The sequence below is a fragment of the Lithobates pipiens genome, unplaced genomic scaffold (assembly GCF_037356315.1).
Source record: "Lithobates pipiens isolate NorthernLeopardFrog02 unplaced genomic scaffold, aLitPip1_a1.2 Scaffold_8, whole genome shotgun sequence".
Taxonomy (NCBI): Eukaryota; Metazoa; Chordata; class Amphibia; order Anura; family Ranidae; genus Lithobates; species Lithobates pipiens.
In genome coordinates this window covers 682,483,182-682,499,478 of record NW_027507903.1, presented here as the reverse complement: position 1 = coordinate 682,499,478, position 16,297 = coordinate 682,483,182, and the positions used below count along the sequence as shown (strand labels likewise).

Here is a 16,297-nt window from a genome sequence, read left to right as displayed (position 1 = left end):
ATCTGTACTCCTAGGAGGAGGGGTCACTATATACAGAAATCTATTATCCCAATATCTGTACTCCTAGGAGAAGGGGTCACCATATACAGAAATCTATTATCCCGATATCTGTAATCCTAGGAGGAGGGGTCACCATACACAGAAATCTATTATCCTGATATCTGTACTGCTAGGAGGATGGGTCACCATATACAGAAATTTATTATCCTGATATCTGTACTCCTAGGAGGAGGGGTCACTATATACAGAAATCTATTATCCCAATATCTGTACTCCTAGGAGGAGGGGTCACCATATACAGAAATCTTTTATCCCGATATCTGTACTCCTAGGAGGAGGGGTCACCATATACAGAAATCTATTATCCTGATATCTGTACTCCTAGGAGGAGGGGTCACCATATACAGAAATGTATTATCCTGATATCTGTACTCCTAGGAGGAGGGGTCACCATATACAGAAATCTATTATCCCGATATCTGTACTCCTAGGAGGAGGGGTCACCATATACAGAAATCTATTATCCTGATATCTGTACTCCTAGGAGGAGAGGTCACCATATACAGAAATCTATTATCCCAATATCTGTACTCCTAGGAGGAGGGGTCACCATATACAGAAATCTTTTATCCCGATATCTGTACTCCTAGGAGGAGGGGGTCACCATATACAGAAATCTATTATCCTACTATCTGTACTCCTAGAATGAGGGGTCACCATATACAGAAATCTATTATCCTGATATCTGTACTCCTAGGAGGAGGGGTTACCATATACAGAAATCTATTATCCTGATATCTGTACTCCTAGGAGGAGGGGTCACCATATACAGAAATCTTTTATCCAGATATTTGTATTCTTCTGAAAATATCTGTCTGTCAGAACGTCCTTCCATCTCCGTCTTTGCATTCTGCTGCAGCTGATCTTTGTTAAAGGCCAGGGTCACCTTAAAAAAAATATAATTGTTGACTGGGCAAAAGATTATAGGCTACGTGACCAATCTTCACTCCATGGAGTCTACTTTATGCTGCTTTCCCACTGATCTGTCTTTCTTCCGCTTTTACATTAAAAAAAAAGCGGAAGAAAAACACAAGACCCTGAAATCTTACGAAACTTTTCACACCGATCAATTTTGTAAAATCAGCGTTTTGTAAAATCCTGCTTGCTGCAGTTTTGGTGCATGTTTGGTGCTTTAATAAAAAATAAAAAGCCCCTAAAAATACACCACCCTATTAAAATAAATGGAAAGCACATCAAAAATGCAACCGCGGTTGCGTTTTTGGTGCGGTTTTTGAGTCACACGCCCTTTTTTCACAGATGTATTATAAAGTACTGGAAACATGGCAAAAACGAAATACAAAATCAACAAAAACGCTGCAAATACACATATACATTTTTACCACTTTTTTGCAATGGTGCAGTGTGAAAGTTGCCCAATTGTTGTTAAATTCTTTGTGGGTTGTTTGAAAAGATACATTTGTTGTACACTGCAAAAACTAATACATTCACACATTTTTGCAGGAAAAGTTTGCATTTTTTTTATTAGTTTTGTCTATTTATTTATTTTGAAGAATACATTTTAATTGTGTTGTTAGAAAAGTTCCAGCAATACGAGACATCAACGTACAGCGTTAGATCTCCAGATCACATATCCCCGGGGAGACAAAGGCCAGTGGCAGATGTTTCTCTAGTTATCTATACACTTCTTGAAGATTTTGTTTATTGACAACGAGTAGTGATTAGGGATGAGCCGAACACCCCCCGGTTCGGTTCGCACCAGAACTTTCGAACGGACCCCGCGTTCGAAATGAACGTTAGAACCCCATTGAAGTCTATGGGACTCGAACGTTTGAAATGGAAAGTGCTAATTTTAATGGCTAATATGCAAGATAGTGTCCTAAAAAGGGTTTGGGGACCTGACTCCTGCCTCAGGGGACATGGGTCACTGCAAAAAAAGGTTTTAAAAACGGCCGTTTTGGCGGGAGCACTGATTTTAATGACGATTAAAGTGAAAAAAAAAGTGAAATATTCCTTTAAATATGGTGCCTGGGGGGTGTCTGTAGTATGCCTGTGAAGTGCCACGTGTTTCCCGTGTTTAGAACAGTCCCTGCACAAAATGACATTAAACGGAAATAACACCATTTAAAACTGCTTGCGGTTTTAATGTTATATCTGGTTCCTGCAATATGGTTGAAAATCATTGAGAAAAATGGCATGGGTAGCCCTCCCTGCCCATTACCAGCCTATTTGGGTCTTGTACGCATATTAAGGGGAACCCCGTACCCATATTAAAAAAAGGAAATGCGTGTGGCCCCCAGGCCCTATATACTCAGAACAGCAGTATACAGGCGGTGCAAACAAGACAGGGACTGTGTAGGTTTGTTGTGTTAAGTTGAATCTGTTTGTAATTTTCAACTGGTACATTTTTAAAGTGTAGCTCCAGTCAAAAAAACTATTTTTAAGCTTTTTGGAAAACATAGGGAAGGGTTATCACCCCTGTATAATTTGTTTTGTCGTCCATCTTTTTTCATCTCACTTGCTGCTGTCTGATGTTTGTAAGTTGGATGTTTGAAAGTAGGGGCCTGCCCTATATGCTCTGCAGAAATGGCGTAACAAGGTGTTGGTTTTGCCACAACATTGTAAGCCCTCAAAGTGACTCTTGGTGGGCGCTGGAGCGCCCTGCTGTGAACGATTATATCAAGAATTGTAATTACATGCCATTGTTGAACAGTGGTAGAAAAATTGACCTTTGGTGGTTGTGGTGCTGGTGCCACAACACTATAAGTCCTCACCGTTACTCTGGGTGGGCACAGGAAGGGGCCCTCCTGTGAAATATTATATCAAGAATTGTGTAGGAAATCACTCATATGTCACCTCCTCAATGCCGCTAAGGCGTGCATCCCCCTTCACTGGAAACTAAGCTCCCCCCCGACTGTGGCTCAATGGCTGCAGAAAATAGAGGATATACGGAAAATGGAGGACCTAATTCTTACTGCACAACACAAACAAGAAATATATAAAAAAACCTGGGACATCTGGTGTTTGTTCATATTCTCCACTGAAGGCCAATCGTTGCTGAAGCCCTGACTCTCCCCTGGCTCGCCTACTATGGAACTGTCGACCTGCACCACCGCCATGTCTGCCTCTCTGTCTATTGACTGTCCCTTCCCTTCTCTGTTTATCCCTGCCCTCTTTCCCCCTCCTTTCCCCCTTTCTTTTTTCCCCCCTTTTTGTTTTCCTTTTTTTCTTTCTCTCTCTATCTCTACCCCCGTTCTTCCTTGATGCTTCCCCTTATACACCTCCGGCGACTCTGGGCTTCCTCCCCTCGCTTAGGAGGAGGAGGCACAGAAACTGTACTCCGCTTCTGTACCCTTTCAATGAGCTCTCATCCCCACGGTTTTTCTTCCGGCTTACTACACGTGGAAGCAAGGACCCCTTATCTACCCATTTGCTTTACCGTGTCTTCTTTCATTGCACTACTCGGGTTGTTACTCTCTCTTATACCGGAATGCTTTCTGTATTTATGGCTCTAATTGTTCTTTCTGTTTGTATTGTGGGGTATGCCCCCAACCGGAGATAAATACAATAAATTTTATATTTGAAAAAAAAAAAAAAGAATTGTAATTACATGTCCCTGTTAAACAGGGGCAGAAAATGTGGGCCTTAGGCACTGGTGCTGGTGCCACCACAATGCAACCTCTGCCATATACTCTAGTTTTATTGCAGGAATTAGCCCTGCTGCAAAGCATTGCATCAAAAATTGTAATTAAACGCCCCTGTTAAACAGGGGCAGAAAAATTGGGCTGCTGGCATCACCCAGAACCAAAAAACTCCTGCAGATGCCTTTTTTATAGAACAGCAGAGATAAAGGGGTATATACAGATGTATACTGTGCTGTGCCGGAGGCACACACAACTTCCAATAACTCCCGCAGATGACAATTGGGCCCAAATAGAGAACAGCTATGTAGGTGGATTATAGCGGTATGTACTGGGTACAGAGCACGCAGACAGCACGCACTATCTCCTAACACTACTGACTGCAAGCTCTATTATTAAAGATAGATCACTAGCTATATAGGTGAGGTGAATATAGTGGTGTATACTGCGGTCAGGGCACAGACAATAACCACTACACAAGAGCAAGATAGGAAATCAGCCAAAAACGATTGGTGTGTACTGTGTTGAAGGTACACAGAACACCCACTGCTTCAGATGCCAACACACTACACGAGGCCGCCTCAAAGGCGGCCTTATATAGTGTGGGGCGTGCACTACACAGCCTGAGCTATGATTGGCCACAAGCAGGACGCCCGTGACCAATCATGGCTCTCCTCGCTGCTGGCGCTGCGATTGGCCAAGCATGCGGGGTCACAGTGCATGCTTGGCCAATCATGAGCCAGCAATGCACTGCGCCATCGCAGTGCATTGTGGGCCACACGAATTTTGCTGCGAACGGCCCAAACGTTCGGAATTCGGCGAATGCCCGAACGCCCGTTCGACTCGAACACGAAGCTCATCCCTAGTAGTGATGGATGAACTTCCGACGGGACGTTTCACGAACGCGGCCGATAGTTCGCGAACTGTAACGTTCGCGGCGGGCCCCATTGACTTCAATGGGAGGCGAACTTTGCAAACCTACAGGTCAAATTTGCAGCCACAAAATAATTACTAGCTGTGCAAACATAGTCCCACCACATGGCCAATGACATAACACATGTATGAGGTGAATCTGGGATCGACAACTACAAGCATTCTTTTTTTATATGTGAAATTGTTGTGACAGTTCAGGACTGTGGAGCGCATGAAGGCAATGGAGGAGAGGGAAGGTCAGGGTAGGCAAAGAAGAGGGTGCAGGGGATGATCACCAGCAGCGTGACATACAGCAATGGCACCTGCACCATGATAGATTGATCTGACACCAGCACCATGATAGAGAGCACTGACATCAGCACCATGATAGAGAGCACTGACATCAGCAGCGTGATATACAGCACTGACACCAGCACCGTGATATACAGCACTGACACCAGCACCGTGATATACAGCACTGACACCTGCACCGTAAGCAGCCCCAGGAGGAAGTCAGCACAGCACCGTGATAGAGTGATCTGACACCAGCACCATGATAGAGAGCACTGACATCAGCACCGTGATATACAGCACTGACACCAGCACCGTGATAGAGAGCACTGACATCAGCAGCGTGACATAAAGCACTGACACCAGCACCGTAATATACAGCACTGACATCTGCACCGTAAGCAGCTCCAGGAGGAAGTCATCACAGCACAGGGATGGTGGGAGCCCCTCATAATGAGCATAGCACAGGGGTGGTGGGAGCCCCTCATAATATGCACAGCAGAGGTACAGCCCCAGGAGGAAGTCAGTACAGCACAGGGATGGTGGGAGCCCCTCATAATAAGCAGCGCCAGGAGGATGTCAGCATAGCACAGGGATGGTGGGAGCCCCTCATAATAAGCAGCCCCAGGAGGAAGTCAGCACAGCACAGGGATGGTGGGAGCCCCTCATAATGAGCATAGCACAGGGATGGTGGGAGCCCCTCATAATGAGCATAGCACAGGGATGGTGGGAGCCCCTCATAATATGCACAGCAGAGGTACAGCCCCAGGAGGAAGTCAGCACAGCACAGGGATGGTGGGAGCCCCTCATAATAAGCAGCCCCAGGAGGAAGTCAGCACAGCACAGGGATGGTGGGAGCCCCTCATAATAAGCAGCCCCAGTAGAAATATGACACCGCTCAACCTCTTCAAACAGGAGTTAACCTAATCTGCCGTTAAACCGATGTAGTCGGACACCTGACGGTCCAGGCGTTCCCTGATGCTGGATCCGGATGACACCTGTCGATGGGTCGGCTGAAAGAATGACCTCATAACCAAAGTCACCAACACATCTTCAAACCGGCCTTTTCTTGCAGGCACTGTTGGATTAGTACCTGCAACTCCTTCTCTGGGAGTGGGAATTGCTCCTCTGCCAGCGCACGCAAAAGCAGAATGCAGCATTTCTCGAAGCAAGGCCTGGAAGTGCTCCATTCTGACAGCCCTCTGTGACGGCGGTAACATTTCCGCCATTTTGTGTTTGTACCGTGGGTCTAAGTACGTTGCCACTCAGTACTGCTCCTTGACCCTTATACTTTTTATATGGGGGTCCCTATTAAAACACTGGAGCATGAAGGCCCCCATTTGCACTAAACTGGAAGCGGTGTGGTGGCCTGGCTCCTGCTCATCATCCAGGATAATGTTGTCCTCTTCATTCTCCTCTCCCCATCCAGGCACAACAACAGGGATCCGAGAAAGGTTTAAAGCATGCTCTTCTTGCTCCTCCTCATCCGCCCCGGCACCATCCTCCTCTGACTCCTCTTCAGACTCCTGTTGTTGACTTGTCTCAGATAGAGTAGCCCCCCCTGGGAATTCATCCAGCATTGCGACTTCCTCATCTACCCGCTCCTGCTCCTCCACAGCTTGATCAATGACACGACGCAATGCACGCTCCATAAAGAAGGCATAAGGTACCATGTCACTGATGGCGCCATGGCTGCAACTGACCAGTTTGGTGATCTCCTCAAATGGCCGCAGAAGTCTGCATGCGTCGCGCATGAGCAGCCACTGGTGCGGTGAAAAAAAACCCAGCTACCCAGAACCTGTTCTGCCACAGAGTTCATACAGGTAGACGTTAACTGCACGTTTCTGCTGGAGCAGCCTATCAAGCATATAGAAGGTTGAGTTCCATTGCGTCGGGCAATCGCAAATAAGACGTCTGACCGGCAGATTGTGTTGCTGCTGATTGTCAGCAAGGCGAGCCATGGCCGTGTAAGATCTTCTGAAATGGGCCGAGATTTTCCTTGCCTGCCGCAAAATGTCCTGGACCCCAGGGTATTTGACAACGAATCGCTGCACGACCAAGTTTAAGACGTGTGCCATGCATGGCACGTGCGTGATTTTGCCCTGTTTCAATGCACTAAGCAGATTGGCACCGTTGTCACACACCACTTTACCAACTGTCAAATTGAGCGGTGTTAGCCACTGATCTGCCTGTGAACGCATAGCTGAAAGGAGTGCCGGGCCAGTGTGGCTCTTGGCTTCCAGGCACAACAGACACAGCACGGCATGGCAACGTCTCACCTGGCATGTCGAATAAGTTCTGGGGAGCTTGGGCGGCACAGCGGAAGAGACGCTAGCAGCGGAAAAGGAGGAGTCAGCCGAGGAGGAGAGGAAGGAGGATGGAGTAGGAGGAGGAGGAGAAGAAGAGCCAGGCCAGCATGCAATCCGTGGTGGTAAAACCAAATCTACACGGGTGCCACGGGTTACATGCTTGATGGCCGTCAGAAGGTTCACCCAGTGGGCAGTAAAAGTGATATACCTTCCCTGCCCGTGTTTGCTAGACCACGTGTCTGTGGTCAGATGTATCTTGGCACCGACACTGTGTGCCAGAGATACATTCACTTGCCGCTGAACATGGCCATATAGCTTTGGGATGCCCTTCTCTGAGAAATACTTCCTTCCTGGGACCTTCCATTGTTGTGTTCCAATGGCCACATATTTTCGAAAGGCCTCCGAGTCCACCAGTTTATATGGCAGTAGTTGGCGGGCTATCAGTTCTGACAAGCCAGCCTTCAACCGTTGGGCAAGAGGGTTATCCGGCGTCATCATTTTTTTACGCTCGAACATTAGGCCCACGGAAGCCTGCCTTTTTGCAGAAAAACGTGAGCTTGGCGTGATGGAAGGTGGAGTGGAGGAAAATTGTGAGGAGAGAGGAGAAGGAGAAGTAGAAGACGAGGCTGGACGGTGAGAGCCTGCAGTGTGGCTTTGTGTGTTCGTTGCTCCCACTGGGCTCGGTGATGGCTGCTCATGTGCCTTCTTAAGGCGGTCGTCCCTAGGTGAGTGTTGGGCTTACCGCGACTAATGCGTTGATTGCAAAGATTGCAGATGGCAACGTCATTGTCAGCAGCAGACACGTTAAAAAAAGCCCACACTGCGGAGCCATGTGCCGGTGTCCTGGGAGCACCAGATGTGACCGTACATGGTCGATGACTCGCTCCTGATACATTAGCAGTCTGCTTTGTCCCTCCTGTGCAATGTAAGTTATTCCTGCTTCTCCTCCCTATCTGCTGGTCCATATCTCCCTCTGAACTCCCCTCCTCTTCCTCTCTTGTGGGCACCCACGTGACATTTGGGGTGCACATAGCAGAGAGTGAAGAAGAGGGTGTAGATCGAGAGGATGAGGAGGGTGCAGAAGAGTAAGGCTGAGTGAGCCACTCAACCAAGTCTGGTGCGTCCTTTAAATGAATTGAACGCACCTTCTGCAACTTCCCACTTTGGCTCAAGCCTGTTGCTCCTGCCCTACCCCTACCACCCCTGCGGAAGGGCCTGCCTCTTCCTCTGCCTGTCATTTTTTTAAATGACCCTGTGACAAAACTCTCAGTCCCTATACTGATAAAGGACTGCTGCAGTATAGGGCAGCAGTCAGCAGTAGTGCACCTCAACCCTATGTATTGTGGACATATACCAGTCCTTAAGGAATAGCAGACTGTACCTCACTCAACCCTATGTACTGTAGTACCCTATACCTTACCAATCCTTATAAGGACCTTTGTGGAACAAGTAGGTTGTGAATGATTAGCAGACTGTACCTCAGTCCCTATACTGATAATGGACTGCTGCAGTATAGGGCAGCAGTCAGCAGTAGTGCACCTCAACCCTATGTATTGTGGACATATACCAGTCCTTAAGGAATAGCAGACTGTACCTCACTCAACCCTATGTACTGTAGTACCCTATACCTTACCAATCCTTATAAGGACCTTTGTGGAACAAGTAGGTTGTGAATGATTAGCAGACTGTACCTCAGTCCCTATACTGATAAAGGACTGCTGCAGTATAGGGCAGCAGTCAGCAGTAGTGCACCTCAACCCTATATATTGTGGACCTATACCAGTCCTTAAGGAATAGCAGACTGTACTTCACTCAACCCTTTGTACTGTAGTACCCTATACCTTACCAGTCCTTATAAGGACCTTTGTGGAACTAGTAGGTTGTGAATGATTAGCAGACTGTACCTCAGTCCCTATACTGATAATGGACTGCTGCAGTATAGGGCGGCAGTCAGCAGTAGTGCACCTCAACCCTATGTATTGTGGACCTATACCAGTCCTTAAGGAATAGCAGACTGTACCTCACTCAACCCTATGTACTGTAGTACCCTATACCTTACCAGTCCTTATAAGGACCTTTGTGGAACTAGTAGGTTGTGAATGATTAGCAGACTGTACCTCAGTCCCTATGCTGATAAAGGACTGCTGCATTATAGGGCAGCAGTCAGCAGTAGTGCACCTCAACCCTATGTATTGTGGACCTATACCAGTCCTTAAGGAATAGCAGACTGTACCTCACTCAACCCTATGTACTGTAGTACCCTATACCTTACCAGTCCTTATAAGGACCTTTGTGGAACAAGTAGGTTGTGAATGATTAGCAGACTGTACCTCAGTCCCTATACTGATAAAGGACTACTGCAGCAGAAGGGCAGCAGTCAAGTATAATATTATTTCTATATTTGGAAGAAAGAATATTATACGTGTACAAGCCTATTACCATACCAGTCCTGAAAAGAACCTTTGTGGACCTAATAGTAACAGCTACTGATTAAACAGACTGTCCCTCACTGCCTCACACACAGCTTCCTGCCTGTCCCTATTTAAACTGACAAAACAGAGGCTGCTGGAACAATAACTTGAATAGCACTTTTGTGGACCTAGTAGTAACAGCTAATGATTAAACTGACTGTCCCTGCAGCACACAGCGTCCTGTCCCTCTCTCTACACTGACAAGAGACAGGCTGCTGCAAAAATCAGTAGCACAGCAGTGCCTCAAACCTATATCCTGAACTACACCTAACACCTATACCAGTCCTGAAAAGAACTTTTGTGTATCAAATAGCTAGCGATTTGGGTCACTGCAATCTCTTCCTGCTCCACACAGCAACCTCTCCCTATAGTGACAGAAGAAAGAATGTAAAATGGCCGCCGTATCGGGTCTATTTATAAGTTAGGGGGAATGTCTAAGTGTCCATGTGCTGTAATGTCTCAATTGGCTGTCCTGTACCCCATGATGGATGTGTCATCATAGATCAAAGTTCTTTTACACAGTAAGTCCGCCGGGCGAACGGCGGCAATAGTCCGCCTATCGGGCGGATGGCGAACAGCCGAAATTCGCTGCGAAACAACCGCCGGGCGAACCGTTCGGCCATCCCTAATGGTGGTTGCACATTTTGGGCCTTTTATTTCCTGCCTGGTATGGATTTTATGGGAGAACCCCATGCAAAAATAAAAAAGCATGAGGTCCACACCAGACCCCTATCAGAACATGGCAGGCCAGGAAAGAGGCAGTGAGGGTGCCTTGCCAAGGAGAGACCCCACTGGAAAAGCAACTTGTGCCCATATTGTTGAGGATAAGGGCCTCTTTCCCACAACACTGGCCCGGTGGTTGTGGGGGTCTGTGGGCAGAGAGCTTATTAGAATCTGGAAGCACCCTTTAATAAAAGGGGGGCTGTCAGGACCTGGATCACCTGCTGGTGGCACTATGGTTACCAGAGCTGTAGGGAACAGTTTCAGTGGCCACAAGCAGGTGTCTCCCGGCAGCCAGCAGATCCCAGTAAGTAGACTTCACCTGATGCTGGCTACTGTGAATGTATATAATCCCTTCCTTGACTTTTCAACAGTGCTTCAGAGTTAGTCTTATGCCTGCTTGCTGAATATCTTGATCCCTGCGTTGTTCTGTATCTTGTTACCCCATCTGTGCTTCCCTTGTTCCCCCTTATTCCCAGTCCCAGTCTTGCTTCTGTCCTGTTTATGAGAGCTTCCTCCCATTATATATAGTGTATTATAGTTGGGTTGTTGGTTTGTTGTACTTCACTGTCATGTTATCGTCAATACCTGGATCACCTGCTGGTGGCACTGTGATATCCAGAGCTGAAGGGTGCAGTTCTGGAGGCCACCAGCGGGTGTCTCCCAGCAGACAGGAGAACACAATAATTAGACTCCACCTGATTCTGTCTGCTGGGAAACACCCACTGGTGGCCACTGGAACTGTGCCCTTCAGTTCTGGGAACCACAGTGCCACCAGCAGCTAAACCAGGTCCTGACAGGGGCCCCCAGATACTGTCCCCCCATGTGAATAAGTAATGAATACATAGCTATTCTACTCTTTCACAAAAAAATGTAAATAGTAAATAAAAACAAAGACATAGACTTTAACAAGTAATTTAAATAAAATATAGATCCATATCAATCATAAATTCCAACACCCACTGACCTGCCAAAAGAAAAAAAATGCCGTCTGCGACACACATCTTGTTTGTCACATCCCTTGTGCTGAATGGTGGCTCTGGAGGATGACAGGGGTTGGGTTACCCTGGTGATATCATTGACCATATGTGGACATGACCATATGATATTACTGGTGCCTTGTGATGTCATTGACCAGATATGGTCATCTCCATATCTGGGCAGTGACCTCACCCAGGAGGCCCAGCTGCTTTGTAAATATATCAGCTGTCATCTGCCAGACCTGTCATTCGGCATTATGGAAGCGATGGAACGAGACGTGTTCAGACTTATGTGTGGACTGAACATTCAGCTCCTCTTTAGTTGGGACTTATGTGGCCTCTCATTGAAGATGGTGTCCACATACCTTTGGCTGTAAAAAAAATTGTCCGTTTCTACTAACAAATGCTAAGCAGAGATTTATTATTTCTCTTTTGTGTTTCTGTGTTCTCAGGGAGATGGAGCTGAGTGTGCTGGTGTTGCTGTTGGTGGTCCCCGTGTCTCTTGCACAGGAAGGTAGGTGGTAGAACCTGTGTACACTTACTGCTAGTGGAAATCAGTGACTTGTAATATTCCATCTTCTCTGCTATTCAAACACTACTCTGCTTTTCCATTTCTCCTTTATTTAAAGAGGTTCCACTCGGGTAGAGCTTGTCTTCTCAAGAGCCCCCCACCCAACCCGACCAATAAAATGTTCTTCTCACTGAATTACAGCCCTTAAATCTCTGGGTTGAGCCAAGAGTAAAAGCAATTTCTCAGCTCCAGAAGGCAGGCGATGATGATCTAATGACGCACACTGTAAAGCATAGAGCAGAGAGCTGAGTGTTATCTGAGACCTGAGTGGAGGGAATGGACACACCCTCTTCAACATAGTCTCATAGGGAATATCGTACAGTTTAGGCTGTCAATCACCTGCTGTATATTGGAGGGGCCATTCCCAGTATCCCTTGGTGTATTACCTGTCAAAAGGGACTTATGCAGATAGCAGAGGAATGAGAGAGCAGACAGAAATCACAGGAGGTGCTTTGGATTGAGGCAAGTACACACTATAGAAGTATATGCTTTGTTCATTTCTTGTTTCAGAGGTTTACAACCACTTTAAAGCCCAACCCCCCTGGAGCCCCCCTGACATATTAAATAATACAAATTATGTAAACATTTTATCTGGTGACATCACAGGCCCTCATTATCTCCTTTGGTGGCAGTTGGAAGTTCTTACTCCTACAAATGATCCACACAGGATTCAGTAACAATGAGTTTGTGGGGGACAGCACCAAGAGGAGGTCAGTATTGCACCCAAAGATTTTTATTTTGTAGCACCCTCTAGTGTGTGCTACTAGAACTGTAGTGTAGGTAAAAGCATTTGTCTGTCCAGGAATAAACCTAAATCACTGTAGCGCTGGCTCCTGACGAGCAGGCGCTATGGTTCTTTCAAAAGTTAATTTGCCTGAAACCACAGTTGGGTTTCAGGACTATTTCTCTAAATTTATGGTTTCAGTACCAGTCCAGCTGGGTAGCAGTGGGTTTTCCTTGACCGCAGATGTCGCTGTCTCCCGCAAGAGTAGAAACGCAGTTTAGTTGGGTGCATTGAATGCCAACAGTTCTCTCGGGAACCAGCCCAGTGGGAGTGTTTCCCTGCTGTGAATTCTGGGAGGTGGTATTTAAGGTACGGACACCACGTGGCGGGGGAGCTTTTTATTTTCTATCTGTTTGGTTCTGGTGGTCCTCCTGACCCAGCCCCATGGCCCTCCTGGCATGGGGTGTGGAACCATGCATCCTGAGTCTTGGGCCCGCTGGCCTGAGGTGACGCAACTGCAGGGAGAGGCCTGACTGGATTTTGTGGCCTACTGATCCAAGGGTGGTCCGGTGCCATCTCATCTGAAGGGAGAGGCCCAGCAACTGAGAAACCCCAGGGGAGGACTCTTCAGGAGAAGGCCATGCACAAGGCTGGCTTCTCTGAAGGAGCCTGGAGGCTTAGTTGAAGGATGCAACCTGGAGGCTTAGTTGAAGGATGCAACCTGGATCAACACACATATGGTATTGCCGGATAGGCTGAGAGAACCTGGAACCGTATGTTAGCTCTTTAAATTTATCTACGTCCCTCAGTAACGCTCAAGTGTACATCACAAGTCTGTGGCAGAGACTTTGTTGAGCACCCTACTGGCTGCGAGGCCTAATGAGAGGAGGTCTATCCAGGGGTTGTTAACTCCAGCTGTGAAACGGTCTTTATTCTCTGGATTCCATTATTTTTGCAATCTAAGTACCCAAACTCATTCCTAACCCTCTACCCTTTATTGATAGACTCTGTTTCTGTTACAAATAAATAACCCAAAAGAAGATTCAGTGTCAGTTTCCACATTCTTTGGGCCATCTACCACGGGAAACCCCTAGATGGAGAAGTAAACAAGAAGGTAATGGTAAGCCCAACAAAACCAGCAGCTCCTTCGGGGGTCAGTGCTACATCACTGAATCTGGATCAGGGTTGCTAGAGGCCAGGGCTGGATGACTTATCCTGGCAGCTCTCTGGTGCCCCCCCCCCCCCTCCAGTATTTGGAACATTGGATGAATGGTGACCCAATAGAAATTAATCTAAGAAGGAGAGAGAAGAGGATGGATGAGTGTGAGTAATGGATGGTGATGAGAGGGTAGCGTGACTAGGTAGGAAATTAGACTTAAATGGAACACTAGCTAGGAATACCCCTATGATGTCATCTACCACCTAGATAGCACCCAAGAAAGGTACCACTGATAGATGGGACTGATGGGCACTGATAGGTGGCACTGATAGGTGGCTCTGATAGGCAAGGGAATGAGGGGAACAGGACATTCTGGATTACTTTCAACCCCTGGCTAGGGATTGTAGGGCTCTGAGACATTTCCTGGTAAAGGGATTGTGTCAGTGTGGGCTGCTGTTGGGCTCTTTGCTGTAAGGCCTATAGAGGGTATTTGGAAGCACAGTTGGAGAATACTGGTTAAGCAGGGCCAGGTGTCTCCAAAGAGTTGAGCTCACACAAATGGTTGAGCAATAGAGGCTTCCAGGATCTCTGGATATCCCATGGAGCCCAAGGTTCAGAGGATCTCAGTATGATCAGCATATCCACTCCCATGTCCAGGCATGAATGGGTTAAAGAGAACATGTGGCGGCCAAGCAGCCCAGCATGTTGAACCACATTGTTACACAATACAGAATCTCAAAGTTATAGGGAAGTTTATTTTTAAACAAAGTAAAGCTAAAGCCCTCAACTCCACAGAAATTGGTCAGTGGCAAAACAGTTTCATAGTTTATGAGTTTTGAGTTTATAGTTTTTGAGCCAACATTGCACAAACCTCTCCCATTTCCTGTCCAGAATTAATTTCAAATTATTTCAAATATAGACTTCAAGTATGTGTTTGGTAGGAAATTGCCTATCATCAGAAGAGTAGGTGAACAGGTTTAATCTTCTGATAAAAACTAGAGAATGTATTATCTGAGAGAGAGACAATATCCTCAAATATTGTTCAGTGGCTGGACAGTGCGTAAGCAGGTTTGTTTGACAGCAATATAAGAGGGGGAGAAGAGACAGGTTTTAACTTGAAATAGAAATTAGCCACAATTATTGTACAGTGGCTGGACAGCATGTTCTGTAAACAGATTGGTAAAGCCACAATGTAGGAGAGAAAGACAAGGAACAATTAGATTGTATTATTTCATGGACAATATGAAATATGAACCCGGTTGGGTTTGCGGCAGAGCTCTTGAACATCGCAAAAGTTCGTAAATGAACCACAAACTCTATTAAAGTCTACAAACTTGGAAAACCAGAAGTGCCCATTTTGGATGCTTAGATGCAAGCATCCAAGTAATAAAAAAATTTAGACTGCTTTCACACTATGGCGGGCGGGCGGTCGATCGGTCATTGACAGTAAAACGCTGTTAGTTTTAGCGGCACTTTACCGTCATTTTAGCGGCGCTATTTGACTGCTAGCAGGGCGCTTTTAACCCCCGCTAGCAGCTGAATAAAGGGTTAAATGCACCCGTGTAGCGCCACTGCCATGGCGCTTTGGCAGCTGTACACATTCATTTCAATGGGAAGGATCGGTGGAGGAGTGGTGTAAACACCGCTTCTTCACTGCCCCAAAGATGCTGCTTGCAGGACATTTTTTTTAAATGTCCTGCTAGCGCATTGCCCCAGTGTGAAAGCACTTGGGCTCTCACACTGGGACTCCAGGGGAGGTGTTTTTCAGGCGCTTTACAGGTGCTAGTTTTAGCCCAAATGCACCTAAAAAAATGCCCCAGTGTGAAAGGGCTCTTAGAGTTTAGAACTACTTTAAACACTTCAATACAGGGCACGTTCACCCCCTTCTGTCAGTAAATTTTGAAAATAAGTAATTTTTTTCCTTCACTGATGTTCGTTGATGAACCTGCACTGATAGGAGGCACTGACGGGCATTGATGGGCAACACCGTTGAGCAGGCACTGAAAAGCTGCATTGACTGGCATCACTAATGGGCAAGAAAGGAAGGGTAACCCCTGGGAGTCACACATCTATGATGTCCTACTGCAATAAAAGGAGTGGGAACTTCAGCCTGGACTCCGACCAGGCCATGCCCCCAACACGTTTCACTCCACCCCCAGAGCTTAATCATGGGGAACTAATCGACACTGATTGGTGTCACTGATGGGCACTGATTGATGTCACTGATGGACAGTGATTGGTGACACTAATGGGCAGTGATTGGTGACACTAATGGGCACTGCTGGGGCATTGCTTTAATCAGGGCACTGATGTTCAGTGCCCTGATTACCTGCCCTGGTCTCCCCTGCGAGGAGATGTTGCTGATCGGCACTCCTCCCCAATTAACGGCACTTCCGCATTTACATGTGACCGGCTGTGATTGGACGCAGCCGATCACATGGTTAAAGAGCCATGTCATCGGCTTTTTACAGAGATCAGGGTCACAGCATGTCCTAGGAACA

At 46.8% G+C, this 16,297-nt stretch overlaps 1 protein-coding gene across 2 annotated transcripts in view; it reads left to right on the top strand.

The window, feature by feature from the left end:
• The window catches only part of LOC143962127 (mucosal pentraxin-like), an 86,346-nt gene that overhangs the window by 53,857 nt on the left and 16,192 nt on the right, over window positions 1-16,297 (top strand). The window contains exon 2 of one of the 2 annotated variants that reach the window (XM_077471454.1): window positions 11,795-11,856. The exons of the other annotated variant lie outside the window; for it this stretch is intronic. Within the exon in view, the coding sequence (XP_077327580.1) occupies window positions 11,799-11,856 (58 nt within the window). The 5' untranslated portion in view covers window positions 11,795-11,798. The remainder of the gene's footprint in view (window positions 1-11,794; window positions 11,857-16,297) is intronic. 2 annotated transcript variants of the gene reach the window in all.